Raw genomic sequence first — 24,378 nt, 5'->3', positions numbered from 1 at the left:
TGTTAACAAGATCCTAAAAGTGTGATTCATAAGATGTTCTTGTGTCCCCATAGGATTTCTGCAAGTTGCAGAACTATCCACATGCACAATTTCCAGACATTTTCTTTTTTTGCACGTGTGCACAGAAAAATAATTTATTAGATGTGTTTTGCCTTTATGAGCTGATGATATAGTTCCTCTAGTATGGCTGGTGTTATTAGATATATGATTGTTCTCTTCCCATCATTTATTATAATGAATGGCTCAAAGCTGAAAAAAAATCATGGTGTATACACCTTTTGTGCACGCTGAGCGAAATCAAATATTTAATTTACCTACATATACATTCATTATCTTGTTACAATGGCATCTGATCGTGGATGGAATACATTAGGAAGCAAGTGAACATGTTGTGCCTGAAGTTGGTATTTTGAAAGTAGAAGAAATGGGCATCACAGTTTGTTGTGTATGGGGCTGCATAGCCACAGACCAGTCAGGGTGCCTATCATGCTGACCCTGTCTAAAGCCAAGGATACCTACAATGGGCACGTGAGCATTAGAACTGGACCATGAAGCAATGGAAAAAGGCAACGTGGACTGATGAATCATATTTTCTTTTACATCATGTGGGTGGCTGGGTGTGTGTGTGTTTCTTACCTGGGGAAGAGATGGCACCAGGATGCAGTTTGAGCAGAAGACAAGCCGGCGGAGGCAGTAGGATGCTTTGGACAATGTTCTGTTGGGATACCTTGGTCCTGCCATTCATATGGATGTTACTTGGCATGTACCACTTGCCTAAACATTGTTGCTGACTAAATACACCCCTTCATGGAAATGATGTTCCATGATGACAATGGCCTTTATCAGTGCCCTGCCACACTCCAAAAATCAGTGCAATGATCTTCCCAGTGAATATCTGTGTAGCAGGGTGTGTCAGCACAAGTCTGACCATCAGAGGACAGGCAGTGTCAGGGTCCAGATCTGAACCTGGGATCTCTGCGATGTCTAGCTGTAGCTCTTTTTATTGTGTTAGATCCCACGCCTCGGTTGAGTCAGTGTCATCTGCTAGGGGGATCTGAAAAAGAAAAAGCTAGTATGAATTTCAAACATAGTATTCATCAATGTGTATAACAATCATTTCAATTAACAGTCCTACTTTGTTGCGAAATAAAGTATTTGTGCGTAGATCAATTATAGGTGCTCCAATATTCAGTGTTCAGACAGAGGTGCCCCACATGGATGTACACTCATCCTTACACGTTGACCACCTATCGTTAGAGTGGTCACTTGACATTTGTGGGGATATGTAACCCCTAGATGGTGAGTTCCAAGTCAGCTAATGCTTAGGGTGGTCCTCCATAGATGTGGAGAAAGAATGACAGAAGGGGGGCTCCCATAGTGTAAAACTGTATTTATTAAAAGCACAAATCAAATATAAATGGGATGCACTCACATGGTTTGGTGCGGTGAGGCTCAGTCCCCTGTAATCATATTCCAAGCAAATGTATGGTCACAATGACGCGATCAAACCGCAATGCATTTCAACCAATAGGAACGGCCGTCATCAGGAATCTCTCCAGGAGACCTCTGTCTGAACACTGAATATTGGAGCACCTATAATTGGTCTATGCACGAGCACTTTATTTTACAACAAAGTGGGACTGTTAATTGAAATGTTTGTTTTACACATTGATTAATACTATATTTGAAATTTATATTAGCTAAGCACAGTGATTTTTTTCTTTTTCATGTCACTATGACACTAATCAGCTCTCATTCACAGTGCTGCTGGCAACCATTTGATTTATTATTATTTTTTCTTTTGCGGAAAGGTTTTTGCTTTCATTTTCTAGAGGATCTGCTTGTATATTTCTGCCTGACTACTCATAAACCTCTCTACTGCCACAGCCAATGGGCTCCAAGCCTGATCCCAGAGTGTAACAGGCAGGTTGTGCTCACAGCACAGCCAGAAAACTGGCTATGCTGCTATGGATGAGCTTTCATGCCTAGTGTGGTCAGTTTGAAATAGAAAAGCAGGAGAACTAGCAGAATTATAAAGAATTTCACAAAAAGGGAGGAATATAAAGATAACAGTGTGATGGGAGTCACTTTGGGTGGGGGGCTTGTGGAACCCAGCTTACCTTGGAGAGCTCTGGAAACTCAGTGTCCAGCTCCCCCCGGCCCCCCTATGTATAAATCACACAGGGTGATGAAGAACCCCAGTCTGATCTGTGCTAGTTGGACTCGCTGTACAGCCACACTGGAATATTGTATATATACATATATTGTATGTTGTCTCATGCTGTTGTGGACTGTTTGCTGGGATAGTTTGGGGTGTGGCTGTATCCCATTGTTCTGTTGTATCACGGCAAGGGCAAAGACAGTTTTTGATTAAGTTGAAGGGTTACGGCCCGGAGAGCAACTCTTGGGAGCCTGATAGCAACCTGCATGCTGAAAGGCTAATCCGTGCCTTTTTCTCTTCTCACCCTGAAAAGAAGGACTTGTTGGGCACCCTTGTGGGGGGGCAATGTCAGGGCTCTGCCCACACTGAATGGCAAATCTGCAAATGCGCCGCTGGGCAACCCAGGCATCGGCACGTGTACGTGCGTACCTCAGGCGCACGCATGTGCGCGACGGGCACGTGTGCGTGCACAATGCGCGCTAATGCTGTTTGGTGCCAGTGGCCCTATTTAAAGATGACAGCTACACTTGTGCGACACTGTTTGTCTGCAGCTCTGCACCTGAGACTCCTGCTACCTGCCTGTTTGATCGTGATTACTGACCCGGCTTCCTACTAACCTTACTGATCTCTCCAACCCTGATCCTGGCCTGCCTGACCCTGTCTATGGACTTGCCTATCTCTGCTGCTGAACCTCTGCCAGCCTGTGATCTTACCTTTGCCTGCTGTATCTGCCTGATTGCCTAAACTGTTGTGACCCGGCCTGTCTGACCATCCCTCTGCTTGCCCAAAGTGTGCTGAGTTCCATCCAGGACCTGCTGCCACTGTTCCAGTGCCTTCTGATCCCTGGTTGCTGATCCTCCACCTGCTCTGAAAGCTTCTGCAGTTCCAGCCATCCGGAGGACCATCTTTACACTCCGCACCAGCCGCTGCATCCTGCTCAAACACTCCTACCCCACTGCGCTCACGGGACTACTGTCTCTATTTGAGTGGGCCCTGAACCAGAGTCGTAAGAGAAATCTTCTCCTACCGAGACAGGCTCACCACCAAGGTACTTAACAGTTCCCTGTTTAATGATGGTGAACATTGTTTTGACCACCTGAGGCTCCGACCGAGTCGTGGTCTTTGTGTTATTTATATTGGTGAGTCAGCACCCAGGATGACGTCAGATTGTGAAGAAACGCATTGGTAGGAGCGACGTGCTGACATCACTGCGCAGTTCAACACTCCGGAAAGACGGGCGTTTTTTGGAGTAGCTGGCCAGCTTTTTTTTATCTATGCCTTTGTACTTAACCTAGATGTAAATGTTACTGCTTACTTATTAAATACTTGGTTTGGTTTTACACTATGGCGAGCATTTCTTTTTTTTGGGTTGCTATGAGCAAGGCATCCGAGAGAGGATTTTGGGTCCTTGGGCCCTGTGGTAGCCATCTGCTTTGTCAGTGTTTTGGAATGTCTATCTGGTCCAATTCGCCATCTGCTTGCCATCCCTGGAGATAAAGGCCCTGGCTGGGTATTAGCCACAAGGGATTCAGCTTGTACAAGCTCGTAAGCGTGCATTTTATGTGGTGGTGGATTTACACTTTGGTTTCAGTTTGGCTTACTATAATCACGAGGAGGACTTTCTATCAAGAATATATACACTCTTTGCCTGCATGGGTGGTGCAATGTCTTTATAAGCAATTCGCTAAGGATACATCCTTCCAAGCCTCTTCACTAGTTCCTTAGGACTATTATTATCACATTATTTTTGATTCACTTATTGTTTTGGACTAATTATTTGTCTAAAATGTTATGAGCATATCAGTTCATATATTGTCATATTTATTTGTTTTGTTAGTGTGAGAGCGCAGCTCCATGTATCACTGTACAACCTTTTCTGTGTTATATCTCACAGCAGAGCTGCTGCTTTTTAGGGTTTATTTAGATTACAGCGCAGTTTACTTTCCTTTTTATGTAGGCTTTTACAGGAAAATAGCTTACTTAAAATATATTAAATTCTGAAATAATCCTATAAAAAGATTGTCTTTGAAATAAATGGTTTGATGACAGGGTTACTTTGATATTACTATTTTCATAAATAGAAATGCCACTTACATACTTACCAACATCTTCATCCCATTCCCTGGGAAGCTGTCCCACCTTTCCACACTTGACATGCCCATCTTTCAGGTAATCCCAGGCCATACTCACTTTCTAGGTGGCTCAACCCAGGTCACACCCTTTTTCTGAGTGGTCCCATCACAGATTCCCTCAGCTAATATCTTTTTTTTTAGTTATTGCACACGCTCATTTATAAAAATAAGGGTGATTCTATGGGCTCTGAACACAACCCAGGACACAACATCAGGGGGATAGAGGACAGAGATGTGGACCTATCTAAGGCAGACAGTTGGCATCTTTGTACCTATTATGTACTTCATGTAAAGCCCAACTCTAAGCCCTTGTACACACACTCGGAGATTCAGACGGAATGTGTCCTCTCGGACCATTTTGTCGGATATTCCGACTGTGTGTGGTCTCCATCGGACTGTTTCCGTCAGAATATCCGACGGACCAACTTTACCAACTTGCCTGTAAAATTCTCAGACAAAATGCTCCGATCGGACATACTCCGATCATGTGTAGCCTACTCCGACGGACAAAGTGCCATGCATGCTCAGATCAAATTCCTATACCAAAGCTATTGGCTACTAGCCTGAACGTAGTGACGTCATAATGAAATAACGTCATCACATGTACAATTTTCAGACAACTTTGTCCGACCGTGTGTATGCAACAGTTTCGGACAAAATCCGTCGGACAAAAACCGTCGGACAAAATCCAACGGATTTGGTTGTCAGAATGTCCGACTGTGTGTACAAGGGCTAAGATAGAAAAAACTCTTGCAGTAAGACTCTACTTCCTAATCTGGGGAGGGGAATAGAGGAATAAGCAATATTACTTAACATACTTCTCACTCTGGCAGGTTCCAGGGCCATCCACTTCTCCTTAATGCTCTGGACTGTTGGTGGGTCCTCAGTGTCCTCATGTACAATGCAGGGCTATGTGAGGAGGAAAGTGCGTGACTGCAGGCTAGAGTGCCTTAGAGAGGATGCTGTGGAGGACTGGTCACAGAGATGTAGGAAGCCTGTCAAACTGAGGATAGTGTAAGTAATACAGCCACTTCATCTATCCCCTTAAGTGAATAATAAGCATTTAAACTTTTGTGAGGGCTCATTGCAAGGGTATTTTATTTTCTCTTGTTCCCCGAGTTGGGGATTTCACATGTATGCCTTCCCCCATGAAAATGGGCCCATGATTGGCTGTGTGTTGGCACCAAACTGTGCATAGAACAGCAACCCACCTGCTGGTAGTATCCCTTCGCCATATTGCATCAAAATCCTGGCCACAGGCCCGCTCACGTCATTCCTGGCCGTAGGCCTTAATATTTATAAATATAAAGCAATGTCCACACAAGAAATACATTTTCCACACTTTACTGTATCTTTTTAAAAATGGCCATGATTTCTAACATCACACTGACATACTGACAGAGCTCTTTGGCACAGAACACCATACACAGGAGCACACTTTCTATAACTGTCATTTAGGAGCAGATTGCCAGCACATAATTAGTAATCCAACTTCCCTTTTGCACCTCCTCCCTCCTTGAAAGTACAATAGCACAGCATACAGCTATGCTTCCACCAGCGAGATGCCTTCTTTAGTATGCCAGTCTCTTTCATTGTCTTATTCATTGTCCCATCATGCTCTCAGATGACATTCATTCCAAGTTGTACTGGTGCTTACTTCAGAGGAGTCTTAGCCTAAAAGACCTTTTGAATCTTACTTACAGCCCGCAGCAGACTGTGAAAGAGCAAGGTCCTTCTTGGGTGCTGAACTACCTCACCTGGAGTTGCAGCTCCTTTTCAGGGCCTTTGGTAGTAGCTTTCAACATCCAACTAGCTCTGGGTTGTTTGGCTCCAATGCCCCATCTCTCTAAGGCTTCTCCCGTCCAGACACTTATATGGGCACTGATATCATCCATAGCATCACTAGGGGAAGGTTTTGTCTAAAAGGGGACATAACACCCAAATACATAGTTCCCTTTACCACAATATTTTGAGTCAGAGCCACATAGTAGCATCTAAGCTAGCTAACCACACCTGTCGACACCCATGGTCAGGTTTTTTTTGCAAAATCTAGTGAATAAAGATGTTATACCACATAATTGTAGGTCTTATGAGCTGTAAGCACAGAGCAATCTTTGCTGTAGTCACATGCAATGCCTCATCGCCTTGAAACTCGAAAAATGACATGCAGAGCTTCAGTGCCTTAGCCCCTTCTATCAGAATAAAGCAGCTTTTTTTTCCAGTAGAATAACACCACCAGTAAAGAACCTCCCCACCTTCTGGGCTCCAGTGCAGACAGAAAAATATCCATTTATAAGCATGCAAACAGTCAATATCTTTACACTTTGTTTTGTGCAGAATACAAAGTCCAAGTGCCCCATCACTTTTCTCTACAACATTCTATCTGTTGCTTGTATTCTATACCTGTATCAAGTATTATTACAGTTCAGAAAATAATTTTCTGTATTATATAATTTTTGTTCCACATGACCTGAGTTTTTTGCTGGCTGAGCCACAGGATTTTTCCATGAGTAGCTGTTGCTATTTCCAAGGACAGTACTCTAAATTAGTGCAACACTATGACCTGTATGATTTGTTTTTACAATCTACAATCTCCAGTATCAGAGACAGGCTCATGTGCCGACTTATTGAATGTACATATTTTATAAGTAACATATTAATTACCTGTTGCTAGGTGTTCAAACACTATAAAATTACTATCCAATTCCATGGAAGTCATTTCTAACTTTTATTGCCCTAAAGCAATTATTTTTGTATTGCTGTTTTTGTGTTCTGCTCCATAAGTCCTGCAATAAAACAATATACGGTATATGGGAATGTAATTATACAATTGGAAGGAAAACACTGCGCTGTGATTTGTTATATGTGGAGAATGGCCTCAACAGCCAAAAGAGCAGCCAACACCAAAAACAAACAAAGTTCGGCAAATAGGATAATAAAAACAGTGTAGCGCTTCAATAATAATAAACGTGATCAACATAAAAAATAATAATATGTCAAAAATCGCATAAATATAAATGCCTAGAGATAAAAGTCCAACATTGGGCGCTCATTCCACTATGTAGCTGGCATGGGGGTGACCGAACCGTCACAGAGAAGGAAAGTAATACACTAGGCGAATGTATTCATGTGGATCTGCTTGACTGTAAACATCAGGAAAGAGTAGATAAATACTTCTTACCGGAACAGTTGGACTCACACAGTCATATGACGGTTGAGTCTAGAAGGCTTGAGGTCACAATCTGGGACCAAGGAGTATAAGGAGGGAGGTCTGTTGAGCTGATGGTGGAGCTCCAGGCGGTTGTAGGCCCAATGGTGGATCCTTTCAGATGGAACGTCAAGGTAGTCAAGCTCAGACGCAGCCCGTTGTACCAATACTCCAATCTCCCCCGAATGGGGAGGGGGATGATGTGAAGGTTTAAACCAAAGAAACGGAGAAAAGAAAAAAGAAAAAAAGGCTCCACATGGTGCGGGTCAAACGGTATAAAAAATATTGATTTATTGAAGTCAAAAGATAATTAATGACTTGGTGATCACATAAAAAATAAAATGAAATTAAAAGCAATGTGGGGTGCCAACAGCTCGCCCGACGCGTTTCGACATATGTGTCTTCAACTGGGGCATGTTGGAACCCACCACATTGCTGACAAATATATAAGAAATGAGAGAGAAGTTCCGCCTACCAAGGGGCGGAGAATCCCGTCTCAGACAACCTCTTAAAGATACAGTGAACAGTTTGATCAGATCAGGGTAAACATGTTCAAACACAATAAGCAATTATAAATAACATCTAGAGATGTCACTCATACAGGCTGTTAAATTAGTATTGATAACAATAAAATATAAAAAATATATAAAAAATATGCCACCATGCTCACGCATGGATAGCTCTGGATAGATTGCATTATTCATAGCCTCATCAGACATGTAGATGCAGAAAGATTCAACATACATATAAAACATATACAGAGAACACATCCAACACTGATACAAAAAGATCAGACATGTGTCGTTAATTATACATAAACTGCATTGCACCAACATCTGAAAGTAATAGTCTGCATCTGCATTATTCATAGCCTCATCAGACATATAAATGCAGGGAGATTCAATGCACATGCAAGGCATATACAGAAAACACTTCCAGCACTGGTACAAAAAAATCAGACATGTATTGTTAGTTATACATAAACTACATTGTAACGTCACCTGAAAGGACTACTTTGCATTTGTGTTGTATCATAAATGGAGATGTGAAGGTCTCAGTAATAGTGTCTGATGAGGATCTGTCATTGTGCAATTTGGATGTCTCTTACTTGTTGTACTAGCAGTGTATAACCAGAAAATATGTATAAGTAACCATGGTGACAGTTCATACGTACTGATCTATTATTTAGAGTTGCGATCAAATGATCAAAAACATCATGACGTGCAGTAAGACAGGAAAGGCTCCACCAATCCCTCAATGTGTATATCATGTGACTGGGTGTGGGAGTGGTTGAAAGGAGCTCGCGTCTACAGAGCAAGGGCGTGTATATTTATACATCATTATGCAAAAATATAAGGAAGGGGGGAGGCATTCAAGCATTGGCGCCATTTCTCCGTGTTGTGCGTTCCACGCTGTGGATCGAAACAAGCAGCGTAAGAGCGTACCAAGTGCGTGGCAGCGGAGTGGGGGCGTGTATATGTGAGCGTCGCAGGTTGCGTCACTATGCAGGAGTATGAAGAGGGCGTGTAAATGTAAATATCACGTATTACGTCGCTTTGCAAGAAGATAGAAAGGGAAGAGGTGTCGGAGCTTGGCGCCATTTCTCACATGTTGAGCGTCACACGCCACAAGGCGTGGCGAGCAGTGGGGGAGCCAATCAGAAAGTGTGTCAATCTGCACATGCGCCTTGACTTGTGACGTAATTACGTCACGTCACGCGCAGTAATGTATCTAGGGCTCATCAAGACCAGGGTAATCACGGGGAATATAGGGGGCATGGCAACATCACGTCACGCCCAATGGTAAAGCCCGACGTAACCATGACAACCACAAAGGCGTCACAGCACTTGGAATTGAAAGGACACCGCAGGCAAAGGGACACAAATAAAAAGACAGAAAAGAAAAAATAAAAAAGAAGAAGAAAAATTAGACATCGCACCGTAACCGAAATATACAACTAATAACAGAAGTGTAGTGTATAATAAAAATATATAAGGAATATATAAGGCCCTAGATACATTACTGCGCGTGACGTGACGTAATTACGTCACAAGTCAAGGCGCATGTGCAGATTGACACACTTTCTGATTGGCTCCCCCACTGCTCGCCACGCCTTGTGGCGTGTGACGCTCAACATGTGAGAAATGGCGCCAAGCTCCGACACCTCTTCCCTTTCTATCTTCTTGCAAAGCGACGTAATACGTGATATTTACATTTACACGCCCTCTTCATACTCCTGCATAGTGACGCAACCTGCGACGCTCACATATACACGCCCCCACTCCGCTGCCACGCACTTGGTACGCTCTTACGCTGCTTGTTTCGATCCACAGCGTGGAACGCACAACACGGAGAAATGGCGCCAATGCTTGAATGCCTCCCCCCTTCCTTATATTTTTGCATAATGATGTATAAATATACACGCCCTTGCTCTGTAGACGCGAGCTCCTTTCAACCACTCCCACACCCAGTCACATGATATACACATTGAGGGATTGGTGGAGCCTTTCCTGTCTTACTGCACGTCATGATGTTTTTGATCATTTGATCGCAACTCTAAATAATAGATCAGTACGTATGAACTGTCACCATGGTTACTTATACATATTTTCTGGTTATACACTGCTAGTACAACAAGTAAGAGACATCCAAATTGCACAATGACAGATCCTCATCAGACACTATTACTGAGACCTTCACATCTCCATTTATGATACAACACAAATGCAAAGTAGTCCTTTCAGGTGACGTTACAATGTAGTTTATGTATAACTAACAATACATGTCTGATTTTTTTGTACCAGTGCTGGAAGTGTTTTCTGTATATGCCTTGCATGTGCATTGAATCTCCCTGCATTTATATGTCTGATGAGGCTATGAATAATGCAGATGCAGACTATTACTTTCAGATGTTGGTGCAATGCAGTTTATGTATAATTAACGACACATGTCTGATCTTTTTGTATCAGTGTTGGATGTGTTCTCTGTATATGTTTTATATGTATGTTGAATCTTTCTGCATCTACATGTCTGATGAGGCTATGAATAATGCAATCTATCCAGAGCTATCCATGCGTGAGCATGGTGGCATATTTTTTATATATTTTTTATATTTTATTGTTATCAATACTAATTTAACAGCCTGTATGAGTGACATCTCTAGATGTTATTTATAATTGCTTATTGTGTTTGAACATGTTTACCCTGATCTGATCAAACTGTTCACTGTATCTTTAAGAGGTTGTCTGAGACGGGATTCTCCGCCCCTTGGTAGGCGGAACTTCTCTCTCATTTCTTATATATTTGTCAGCAATGTGGTGGGTTCCAACATGCCCCAGTTGAAGACACATATGTCGAAACGCGTCGGGCGAGCTGTTGGCACCCCACATTGCTTTTAATTTCATTTTATTTTTTATGTGATCACCAAGTCATTAATTATCTTTTGACTTCAATAAATCAATATTTTTTATACCGTTTGACCCGCACCATGTGGAGCCTTTTTTTCTTTTTTCTTTTCTCCGTTTCTTTGGTTTAAACCTTCACATCATCCCCCTCCCCATTCGGGGGAGATTGGAGTATTGGTACAACGGGCTGCGTCTGAGCTTGACTACCTTGACGTTCCATCTGAAAGGATCCACCATTGGGCCTACAACCGCCTGGAGCTCCACCATCAGCTCAACAGACCTCCCTCCTTATACTCCTTGGTCCCAGATTGTGACCTCAAGCCTTCTAGACTCAACCGTCATATGACTGTGTGAGTCCAACTGTTCCGGTAAGAAGTATTTATCTACTCTTTCCTGATGTTTACAGTCAAGCAGATCCACATGAATACATTCGCCTAGTGTATTACTTTCCTTCTCTGTGACGGTTCGGTCACCCCCATGCCAGCTACATAGTGGAATGAGCGCCCAATGTTGGACTTTTATCTCTAGGCATTTATATTTATGCGATTTTTGACATATTATTATTTTTTATGTTAATGTAATTATACAGACTTTTTTAATTAGTAAGACTTATTAGATAAGCTGGGTGGTTGCTGTAAATTACCATTATACTTTTACATTTCTTTTTATCTGCCGTGGTATTTAATGAATGTGGGTGGCCTCTATATGACTAAGCTAAATGTAAAAATAAAGTGTAGGTTCACCTTCAGCAAACGTTTTAAAAAATCCCCCTATGCAATTTAATTTCTTGCAAATAGTACATACCAGCGTTCCAACTTTTCAAATGCTGCACCTCCTCCCACATAGACATGATCTTTTACTGATTAATATACCCTCAAAAATGATTACACATCTGTTGTATTGCTGGTGCTACAGTGATATGAGATCTATTATTAACATTGTTTGCCAACTGTGATATTTGCCACCTCTAACAACTCATGTATTTCCAAGACTATGGTTGGGTTAACTGGTAACATTTTCTCTTTGTTTTTTAGCAGAAAAGTTTTATTCATCCATAAAAAGGTAACATTGACAAATCATAAAACAGTACAGCACATAATACACTGAGAAATTGTAAACAAAAAGAGTAAGACATCTGAGGATACAGGGAAATCCATAAGTGGTCCTTAAAGCATAAGTTCAGAGTTGGGTACTTAAAACTCCATGGTGAGATAATAATAGCAACATAGCCATGCAAATATCAGGTCCAGTAAACATAGAGAGTGAAGGAGAAGTCAGACAGGTTATGCTCTAATTCAACAAAAAAGCATATTAATAATTTTTCATGTAATGCTTTGGAGAGATGTGGGAAATATGCACTGCTAACTTTTGGGAAAATGCTGCAATCCTATATATACCTATCCTGACTGGCAGGATGGTAGAAGGTGTACATGTGTCACCTAGATTTCTAAACTATACATGGTGAAGGGCTCCAGAGTTTGTTACCCAGATGAAGAATACAAACTTTTTGTTTTCTCAGATCTTAATAAATCCTCTTCTGGGTCATAGGTTGACTGATGTCCAGGGCTTGCTCTCTCTCACAGCTGTAGGAGCCTGCTGCTGTGTGAACAAGCAGACTGCAGACAGAACACTAAAAAAAACCATTAGTGAGCACCATGTTAGTCAGCAACTTACCTGAGTTTAAATAGTTACTCAGATGAACAGACGTTTTGTTTTATTATATGGACTTGCTGTTTGAAGCTCACCTGCATTGAAGCTTAACCTAACAGAGGACTTGTTAACTGTCCCTTTTTGTGGGTCATGTCGAAGAGGCATAGAAATCTAAACCTACACCTTTAATAAAGATATCTCAGCAGCATAGGTTTCCACTGCCTCCGACTCCCAATAGTTCCAGCCAATCTCTTTATTCAATGTGGATCATGGATATCTCATGGATATCTGCTTTATACTCTACACCCTCTGCTATGGTATAGTGCACTAGATACCATTCTCAAACATTCAATATCCTCTGAGGTATGCAACAGGGTTGTCTCTTATCCCCTAACCTTTTTTATCTTGGCCACAGAGCCTAATTTATTTAAAGATGGCGCCCTTCTAGTTCTTACTAAAACTTTTACCAGCCCTAGCTTTGAATGTCACATTCTCCCATGAGATGGTCTTCCAAATCCAGTCTCATTTCCCTTGCAGCTGGACGTCTTGGGAGCTGGACTATTATTTTTTGGTTGAACTAGATGGACTTGTATCTTTTTCCAACTAGACTAACTACCTATGTAACCATCTGGCCATAAAACGACGGATCCCCCCCCCCCCCTCCCGACCACATCCTTGGACATTTCCGCCCCTTTCTTGGATAGACTGCATAAATGCACTAAAATTTACCCTTTTTCCTAAAGCTTTATATTATTTTCACACCTTACCAGTGAGTGTTTTGTCTTTCTAGATTCAAACGGATAACACTTATCCATATAAATTGTATTCCTTGGGCGCCATTAAACCATTTCAGTTCTTTCGAGACAAACTTGAACTTCCCCATACAGATTTTTTTCAGTTTCTTCAGATTAGGAATTTTAATCAAACCACTGCTAACATAAAACACGCCTAGGACGAATTAAAATGTCAAAATCACCAACACACCATGGGTCTCACTTCCTTGCTTTATCTATCGCTACTGACCTCCCCTCAAACACCACATATACATTGCATATATTCAGAAATGGAAAACAGACTTGGGTGTTGTGACAGACCCAACGGGGACAGGGGCTTTTGCAGAGGACTAAAGGCAAGCCTCTTACACACTGATTATGGCCCATGGAGAGAGCAGATCATTCTATAATGGATGCTGAGAGTATGGTTTGGGAAACTGGACAATAAAGCTTCCCTTCTGGAGTGGATGGAAAGGTGTAATATTAATCTTGTACAGGGTAATGGTCAGAGGGAATATAGTGGCCCTCCTGCAGACTGAGTTGGACAAGCTCCTTCACTTGGGACAGAAATATTTATCAACAATATTCCTTAAGAAATCTATGAATATAATATAATTCCACCTTTTCAGGCTGCTGGAATATTATAGGCATTTGTCTCAGACTGTTGCCGGATACTCTTAGGTGGTGTGGGTTTTTTATGTGTTTATTATTAAGTAAGTCTTCCCCATTGTTCTATTGTTTCTGTCTGTCTGATCATCTCTTGGAGATTAGATTAATCTGGTGATCGCTTTAACTTGCTATGGAACTATTGTGAGATGTTATGTGTTTATACTTATAATAATGTGTAATGTACTTTGTGAGCTTGGTGCTAGGCAGTCTGACCTTTAGTGGGATCTGTGATTGATCACAACATTGACTGAGTGGGCACTGAGTCACCCAGGTGGCTAGTTGTTTAGTTAGCTTAAAGTGGTTGTAAACCCTTACAAACCACTTTGACCTACAGGTAAGCCTAGATTAAGGCTTACCTGTGTAGGTCCAAGCAATATCTCCTAAACCTATATGGTTTAGGAGATATTTGCCCGAAAACGGGCACCGCTGTCTACGGTGCATGCAGGCGCACTGAGCGCGGCATTCTCAACGACAGAGCTGCCGCGCGTGTCGGCTCCCGTGCGCATGCGCGGGAGTGACGTCATCGCGGCTTCGCCGAATGACAGAGGTGGAGCTGCGAGACCCCACCAACAAGATGGATGCGGCGGACTACAGGGGACAGCGGCGACTTCGCTGGCTCCTGTGTCAGGTAAGTGACACATAATGGGCTACTATGCGATGCATAGTAGTCCATTATGCTTTGCCTTTGCAGGGAATGAAAGAGGAAGTAAACCCATCAGGGTTTACTTCCTCTTTAAGGTTTATATCAAATGTTGGTTGTTGTTTATGTTACTTATATCCCTGTTTACAGTTTGTATTGTTAGGGTAATATGATCAACTGCTCACCTGATTGTGTGGTATATAAATTCTGTGTTGCAGTTCTCATACAAGCTATTGTCAGCAAGTCTTGTATGATCAGCTATAATATCTAGTCCCTATGTCCAGATCGGAGGAAGCTGTATACTAATAGAAGCACCTAAGCGGGGTGCTGGACGGTTCCATCACATTTGGTGGAAAGAGGTGGGATGCTTCCTGAAGTCTAGGAGATCCAAAACAGTGGTTCTCAATCCTATCCTCATGTACCCCCAACAGACCATGTTTGAAGGTTTTCCTTTATCTTGCAAATGTGCTTTAAATCAGAGTCAATGGCTTGGTATTTTGGACAGCTATTTTATCTCAGAGAAATTCCCAAAGCATGGACTGTTGGGGGTACTTGAGAACAGGGTTGAGAACCACGACCAGAATCTGAGGTCCGGTTAGCAGAAGAGAAGAGGTACAGATACCAGCCACCATGGAGAGTGCAAGAAATGCAGTTGAAGCACAGAGGACCAAGGACCAGTGCTAATGCAGGTCCTGCTGGGATGGTATGACTCTGTCCACCGGCAACTCTGTAAGGAAAAGCTGGACTGAGAGCAATGATACCAGGGAAAAATTCTCTTCTCTACCCAGGTACTGTTCGCAGTATAAATTGCGGGTGCTGTTTTTGGGGGAACAACCACACAGGTAGTGGACAGCTGAGTTAAACAGGCTGGTCCAGGGAGAGATGCGGCTGGACGAGAGCTACAGAGCCCTCCAGTGGCATGTAGCCCAAGCGTGTCCTTGAACAGGTGCCCCACTGGGGGAAGATATGGGTAGCAACTAAATCTTTTTCACAAAACGTGTCGGGAGTTGCAAAAATTTGCCCAGGGTACTCCTGTACATGCTTTTGTGGATGCTCAGTCCCTGGTACTTTTATGCATATTTTGCCCATGCCCTGTGAACTAAGATATAAAGCATGTAACTATGATTCTAGACTACCTGTTTCACCCACACTTACGAGAAGCACAAATAACTAAAACCCAAGTAAAATATAAAAAAAAATTTAAACTATTGATATTCATTTTTAAGAATAATAAACAAAATATTGCTAAAGCGTAGAGATTTCCAGTTCTGAATTTCCATGAAGTGAAAAAAAATGTGAAATTTCTAGACACAATGCCCAGCTCTGACAAGATCTAATATGCCCTTGACCCCTATTACTCTCCTTTATCATATTTCTCCTTTTCTTTCTAAATTTCATCTCCGAAATGAAACACTTATGACAGGAACATCAGACTCACCTATACCTGGGACAATAAAAAACTCTCCTTCCTAGATTTGTCTATATCCATCTGCAATGGCAAACTTGAGACAAAAACTTTTAGAAAGGAAACAGCCACTAACACACTCTTTCTGGCCTCTAGTCATCATCCTCCATCACTTATTAGGGTAATCCCTACAGGCCAGTTTTTCTGCATACGTAGGAATTGTTCAGTTGAAATGGATTATCAATCTAAAACTGAGGATCTCTATCGGAGGTTTAGAAATAGATGTTCCTCACTTAAAATAATAAGGCGACATGGAAAAATGCATCTCCATCTAAACACGAAGATTTTATCAAAACACAAACTATTCTACCTCCTCCACCTCATTCATCCCCTGTCCGCATTATCACCCGGCATGGATCCCAAAAGAATGAAGTTCGGCCTGTTTTGGCCAAGCATTGGCATATTTTAAATCGATCACATGAGTTGTCCCAAATTGTAGGGCCTCGACCACTACTTGTATCTAAAAGAGCTAGAAATCTCAGAGACAAGCTGGTGCACTCATAATTTGTGCACACCCCAAAGAACAACTGGCTATCAGGGATGCCTCGCCCTACTGGTATGTTCCCCTGTGGACATTGCCACATTTGCTGATTTGTGGAGCACACGGACAACTTCACCAATTCAGATAGGCAAAAGGTCTATGTCATTAAACACTTTATTAATTGCAGTATGGCATAGGTTTTGTATATTCTTGAATGCCCCTGCTGCAAAGTTTTATGTTGGAAAGACAAAGTGCCAACGGCGTATCCGCATCTGTGAACATTTGAGTAGCATCAGAAATCCAAAGAATCATGATAGACCTTAACATACTCCTATAGCTCAACATTTTGACAGATTTCACAACTCCTCCCCCGATGGTCGAAGAGTAGAGGATTTCCTTGCCCTCACTCTGTCAAACTGAAGAGGTGACTTTGACACGGTTCTCCAGGGGCAAAAAGAGTGTATTTTTCATTTACCAGCGATGCTTCCTAAAAAGCTGAATATGAGCTTAGTTTGCCGGTATTTTTGGAACCCTAGCCTATCTGTAAGGTGCTATAGTGTGTGGAAATCTCCTCATGATTGGAGTTTTCCTTTACCTCCTCTATCTTCTTTCCCCTTAAAATCTTAGTTGAAATCACTATTTGCATTGACGTTATATTTTCTCTTAATTGACTTGCTGTGGATGTCAGTGTTCTTGATATGTCTGGATGTATTATCTAGCTGATCCAATGACCAAAAACTATATTTGCAATTTCAATTTGAACAATATGACATCAAGAACCTATTAGACACATGCATCTTCATCTCTTTATTGGTTAATATATGACGTGATTCTTTAAGACTGTGGTGAGTGATGGGAGAAATCTAAGAGGGGAGGTACTTTTGTTACCCATTATAAGCTCCAGGATGGACTCCCACAGTGTCCTGATGAAGCTCCCGTGACCCTGTGAGTGAAATGCATTGACGTCACTATGTCATTTGACCCGGCTTCATCTTTCATTCATATGGCGTGTACACCTGCCACCTCACATCACTCCACACAGACTACACAGCGTTCATTAGGATTTCTCACATGGTATCAGCTACATTCCAACACTGACACCTGCAGCCATCCCGGAGGTATGCTGACGGGGTGTTGCGTAGAGACTGTCCTCATTAGGAATCAGCTTGTTGGGGAGGACCAGAGATTTAGTGGGATACCGGGTGAGATTGCTCCTGGGACTCTACTCCCGCTATCACATGCTTAATACATCTTCACTTGCCACCACCGTGTGGATACTTCCCCTTCTGTGACTATCAGCTTGCTGTGTTTCTCCTCCTTCTCCTTCCCCCGCCCTCCTGTCTGCTTTCAGTGCAAACTATCTGCTGCCGAATACACTCACTGTTTGAACCATGTGAATCTGTGCCTGTCAGAGCTTCTGTGATTGCTTATTGTGCCTCTCCACTGTGTACCATGTGTTGGCTCTTTTTTCAATGGACTATCAACTAATGTGGCCCCCACTTTTGATGGCATGTGACTTTTGCCCCAATTACTGGCCATGGCTGATTACCTGAAATTGCTGTCCAGCCACCATTATTGTTTATTTAGCCAGTTGTCTGGTGCGAGTGGATGTATGAATGAGAGCCCGGGTTACTTTCTTTTACTTCTTACCAATGTTGTCACAAATGTTTTTTATCCTGGTGCGATGAAGGTTTGAATCTTTCAGATATGTTTGCAACATGTGTATTAATTGTTTTGATACTTATACTGTGGAGAGTTTCCTTCGGAGCCATCTTTCCCTAACTCTGGTTCCTCTGACTCTGGGAACCCCCCCTCCCCCGGCTCTGGAAACCTCACCCCTGGTTTGGGCTGAGTCAGTAATGCATCCATCTTCTTATATTTGTTAAGTGATGTTTATTTCCCCTTTTTATACTTTTATTCTATTATATATATTTGAAATTCTTTTACTCTTTAATTACAGTCCTTTCCTTTCTAGTCTTCCTTTTCTCTGCTGCTTTCTAGTCTTTACAAAGCCTAGATATACTTAAGTATATTTTGTCAAGGTTAGCTACATCTCAGTCTCCATATAGTTTACACACCTGTTGCCAGGATACATTGCGTGCTTACTCTTTTATGTGTGCTATGCATGTACGGCTGAAAATTGTCTTTACATTGTGTCTAACCTTGCACAACGGTATTTATTTAATGTGAGAATCCAATAAAAACCTATTGAAAAAAAAAATGTTCAAAGCCATACAAATCTCAGTTTCTAGAACTGATTAATTGTTTCTCAATCCCACTCACTGCTTTACTTTGGCTTCCTAATAAGGCAGACCTATCCTACTAAAGCTCTATAGCTTAAGGCTTTGGGATTTAGTCTTTGGGTCAAATTCCCCTTTTTTTCCTTGTTGTCTATCTCCAACAACACACACTTGCCATATGAGCATGGAGAATCCAGCATTCTTTGTCTATTGGACTACCAACAACGTTACCTAAGTACATAATTTCCCGCCCTTGCGTGCTTTTCCTCCTTGGGCAACCTTGCAAGGACATCATAAAGTGCCTTCTATCGATCATTTCAACTCTGACATTGGATTATGTCCATCACAAGGAACTTAGAATTTCTGTTTACAAAATTGGTCTTGTAGTGGTACTCTTGTAAGGGCTCCTGAGTGTTGTGGTCCGTCTGTCACCCTGCCCAGCCAGGCACACAGTTCTCATTCACCCTCAGGCAAAAAAACAGTCCTTGAACTTTGTATTTTTATTGAGGGGAAGAAACTTGAATGGGGATGGGATATTCATGAGATGCCCAACTGATTGCAGAAAAATATTTGGTACCAACTATATACATGTCTGATATATACAACTACTTTCTTCAACTCCAGCACTACACTTGCTTGACACACGCAGAGGCTTAGGGATATGCAGATACTCACAAACCAGGTCATCCTCCCACTTCTCAATGATGTCTTTGGTCTTGGGGACATAAGGGTAATCCAGACGCCACTCCAGAGCAACTCTGTGCTGAACTTCCTGCTGGAACCTCAAAAACCTGGGTAGTTCTCTGGGCTTTCCTTTTCTTGGCAGGACACAAGTATTGGAGGACATTCTGACCCATTGCCTGTATTCAGCTGTTCTGGTCTGGATGGTGAAGGGTCTGTTTAAAAGAGTTATCTGCTGCTGATGGGGGCTCCTGCAGATTCTTCAGTTCCCTCAGCAAAGTCTAGCACATCTCTTCTTTCGAACTGAACATCCAGGACCTGGGAACCTCATGTCTCCCATTCCTCCTCCAAGCTGCTGCTGTGAGATGACCAATCTGCTAACTTCTCCAGGGACCCAAACTCGGCTTGCAATCTGGGGGAACCCCAATCTATGGCCCTGATCTTGCATTCCCCTTCTGGCTCACCCGAGGGCTCATCCCCCTCCAACACTGGTTCCTTCAAGATGGGGCTAGCAAGGGACACAGGGGCGGCTGGCATTTCAGGGACAATTTCTGGTTCCTGCTGGGCAGTACTTACAGTCACCAGGTCCCTGACCAGGCCTCAGGCCATGACAGACTCCTCTTCTCTCATGTCACTGATGTTCGCAGGGGAGTCACCAGGCTCAAGCTCCACCTTGCTTTTCGGCGATGATTCCAGGCCCACTCAACGGGACTTCAACGGCTGCACACGACACAGTCCTGACTGCAGGTCCACGAATCCCCCACGATCCTCCAACTGGACACTGGTGTCCACCAGTGTCTGCACCTGCAGATCAGGCAATCAGGTCAGCGCTGGAAACACACTAGCACACTCTGCCATCTTGCTCCTCCACAGGCTGACCCCAATCACCCCGGGCAACAGTAGACATCTCCAGGCACACTTTACAGTATAATGCAAGAGTTTGAAGCAAATGTTCAGGATGCCCAGCAATAGCAGAGAGCTGGATATATTGGTAATCCATGGGCGCAATCAGCCACCTTGGTTACCACGGGTGACAGCACATGATACAAAATTACTGAATTGCAGATTTAAACCACAAGTGTCCATCCCAGCTGTGGTTGGGTGACTGGGTGAGCAGACAGCAATAATTTGACAGGCAGCTCCAGCTGGTTGTTATGGGCAACAGCACTTATTTTTGCACTACTGAAATGCAGGCAGAGCACAGAAATCCTTCCCTTGAGTTCAATTCCCACCTTGGTGGAACAAAGTACAATTCCCCCCGCTAGGTCAACTTCGGTTGCTTGGGGCAATGGCTGGCAGGTTACCTGTGAACAGATGGTCCTGGAACGAGCTCCCAAATGTAACGGTACCCTCTTAAGGGCTGCTGAGTGTTGTGGACTGTCTGTCACCCGGCCCAGCCAGGCACACAGTTCTCATTCACCCTCAGGAAAAAAAAAAGTCAACTTTGTTTGTATTTTTATTGAGCGGAATAAACTTGAATGGGGATGGGATATTCATGAGATACCCAACAGATTTCAGAAAAATATTTGGTACCAACTATATACATCTTCGATATATACAACTACTTTCTTCAACTCCAGCACTATACTTGCTTGCAGACAATCTCTCCTCAACACCTCCAGCACTACACTTGCCTGTACTTTCTGGACCAGCTAGCACTGATTTATAGGCCTGACACTAGCTCAGCCAGGCCTAAAGCACATGTTCTTTGCAGGCAGGTTCCCTTCTATTGCTCCCAGCACTGCCTCTTCAGGCACTGCCAGCCCCCCTGGCTGCCCCCTCTACTGCCCATGCCACCACAATCCTCCTGACTGGCTCTGCACCCATCCCAGACTGCTCATCCCAGTCCTTTCCCAGTCCTCCTGACTGTGTGTCACTCACCAGCAGTGTTCTCCTGCTGTCCTCTCATTCACACCCAAGCCCAGACCCAAGGTCACCCCTGCCCCCCAGACTGGGGAGCTCCCTCAAAGGCCCGAAAGCCTAACACTCCATCTACATCTTCAACCCAATCACCAACTCCTTCTCAGCTGGGCTGACCCTAGGTATTTAAGGAGGCCTTCCCCCTGGCCAATCCAGGTTGGGGATTGGTCAGGGTTTCCCAGAACACCCCAGACAGCTTCACTCCACCTCTCCTCCTACCCTTCCAAAAAACACTACAACATTCTGGAAAGAAGTGGGAGGTATTGGTGATGCTGACTGTGTGTCACCTGGCCTTACCCTGAGTTACTCCCAACTCAGATCAAAACACACCCAGGCTTGACTGCCAGCCAAACCTGGAAATTTACCTTCTCTTACCAAAAACATAGCACTATACTTCTAGCACACTAGAGGGTGCTGTAGTTATATTTCTCATCTATGGGAAACCCCACTCACCTCTTTCATATGTCCAAAAATGGGAGCAGGATCTTACGGACTCACGGGAACTGGAGGAGACTGGAGCAAAATCTGATCCAGAATAGAAAAATGCTCCTTTAAGAAAACCATTCTAGAAGCAGCCTATTAAGTTTTCTTTAGATAATATTGGGTACCAACTTGAATAGCTCATGCTATCACGAATTACAGTGACAAATGTTTCAGGAGGTTTGGTCAACATAGTGAAATTCTACACATTTGGTCGTACTGCCCAAACCTGATTGCATTTTGGTCCAGAATGTTTGTTCTCCTCCAAACCTTGTTTCATATAGTAGTCCCTAGGGACCATAGGTGGCCCTCTCCTAACACATGACATTAGCCAAAGCCCATGAAAAAAACTGAAGTTCATTTTCAAGAAGTTAAGAAAATCTGTAATTTTAATGCTGGTAATGAGAAACTATCAAGTATTCTCAACTATTCGCAAGCCAATTTTGTTAAAATATTGGACTTCGTCTAGTCTTAGCCATTTATAGCCCTTTATTTGGGCCTTGGGCCTGAGTCCATTGATATACACAGATATACAAGGATGAGGGCATGGCCCCAAAAGCAGACAGCATGCGTTCAGGGCCTCACACTCACTCCTGCACATCTGTCAGTCTTGGATGTGCACTTTGGAGGTTATTTACGAAAGGCAAATCCACTTTGCACTGCAAGTGCACTTGAAAGTGCAGTCGCTTTAAATCTAAGGGGTAGATCTGAAATGAGTGGAAGGTCTGCTGATTTTATCATTCAATCATGTGCAGGCTAAAATGCTGTTTTTTATTTTCCTTGTATGTCCCCCTCAGATCTACAGCGACTTTACTTCAAAGTGCACTTTCAGAGCAAATTCAAATGCATTCGCAGTGTAAAGGGGATTTTCCTTTAATAAATAACCCCCTTTGTCTCTATTTATTACCTTAGAATGCCTGCTCATAGCCTCAGAGAGTTCTAGATGCATAAATAACACCCTGTTCACACTGTAAAGGCTTCAAGGCCCATTGTTACAATATGTCATTTTCCTTTCTGCATATTAACTTGTGTATTTTGTTGTGTTTGGAGGTAGTTTAATAAATTAATGAAAAAAGTGGTTAAAAATAGCAACTTAAGCATTTTCACTAGAGGGTACTGCTATGTGTGCTGAGAAAGGGATAGGTGCAGTCCAACTAGGGTAAAGGTGTTCGGAGAGGGGCAGGTTGACTGGGGATAAGACATGGCTGGTAAAGGAGCAGTTTGACTCAATGAGAAAGAGGTGGCTGGGAAAGTAGCAGCTTGACAAAGGAGCAATAGCTATGATGGGAGCGGTTTGACTAGAGCGAGGACATGGTCAGAAGAGTGAGTGGCTGGACTAATGACCTAACCAGAAGAACAGCAAAAGAAAGCAGGGATGGTGGGGTAAGCAAACGTGCAAGTAAGTGTTGGTCTATCATCTCTCCTGAATTAACAGTGACTTTGCTTACACTACAAGAGCAAAGTCCTATATAAGTATAAATCACAATGTGCTCCAGACCTACACTGAGGTTTGGAGCACAGCGGGCTGCATGCTGAGCACTTGTTGGGCACCAAGTTAACACCCCTGTTGGTTTCTTTTTTGCTATATGTGTCAAATTAGGGGGATTTACCTTACTCATTGTCTCATAACTGAAACAGGAATTGAGAGGAAATCCCTGCAAATTAAGGGAATCTCTTGGGGACCCCCAGGCCAACAGAATTGATGTCCCCACTGGAAGATTTCCCTTCTATTACTTTTCTAGGGACAACCAAAAATTTGGAATTTTCTTTACATCACTTTTAATGATAACAATAAACAGGAGGAATAGAAAGGATGAATTTCCCCAATAGGGGCACAGACAGCAATAAAAACTGACAGGGGTTCTAATCTGTCTCCACTCTGTCCAAAACGAAAGAGACTTTAAGGTCAATTCTAATGATTTAACGTTTTATATATTAAAATTTTTCAATGTATGATCATAATTTTTTTAGGTGAAAAGTGTTCCAGGTGGCCCTCCAGATGAAACTGCAACTGTGATCTACTCAGAAAAGTCACAGAATCCTGTCAAGGCCCTGAGCAATAGCAGCATCTACAAGCCACCAAGGCATGAATTTGAAGAAAGAGTTAACAGCCCACTCACCAGCAGGTATGTGTTCGATGTGTGAGTACAATGAAGACTGGATTGCCATGCATTTTGTAAATATCAATATAGTCATCAATTTTATGTCGTCTTTTTACCTTCGCACTTTTTGGAAAATCATCCTCATCCAAATGGAGAGCTTTAAAACTGTGCTGTCCAATTTAAATTGTAGGGCAAAAGTGCTATTAAAAAATAGCCGTGACCGGGTCAGCTTGGAACTGCGTATGCGCATTTCTGGAGATTGCTGAGCCGATCCTGTATTAGGCTGCCAGGTGGGACCGCCCGGGCCCAGGGGGGCAGATTTTAGAGAGGCTGTGTGGTGCGCTACTGGCTCAGGTGAGTGATGTCATGGCT

General features: G+C 42.9%; 1 protein-coding gene across 1 annotated transcript in view; it reads left to right on the top strand.

The window, feature by feature from the left end:
* LOC143974309 (occludin-like) overlaps positions 1-24,378 on the top strand; it is a 99,463-nt gene that overhangs the window by 44,653 nt on the left and 30,432 nt on the right. The window contains exon 4 of the mRNA XM_077475538.1: positions 23,876-24,030. Within this exon, the coding sequence (XP_077331664.1) occupies positions 23,876-24,030 (155 nt within the window). The remainder of the gene's footprint in view (positions 1-23,875; positions 24,031-24,378) is intronic.

The sequence above is a fragment of the Lithobates pipiens genome, unplaced genomic scaffold (assembly GCF_037356315.1).
Source record: "Lithobates pipiens isolate NorthernLeopardFrog02 unplaced genomic scaffold, aLitPip1_a1.2 Scaffold_13, whole genome shotgun sequence".
In the NCBI taxonomy this organism is placed as follows: Eukaryota; Metazoa; Chordata; class Amphibia; order Anura; family Ranidae; genus Lithobates; species Lithobates pipiens.
The sequence above is the reverse complement of the archived record's forward strand: the minus strand, read 5'-3'. Positions and strand labels throughout refer to the sequence as shown.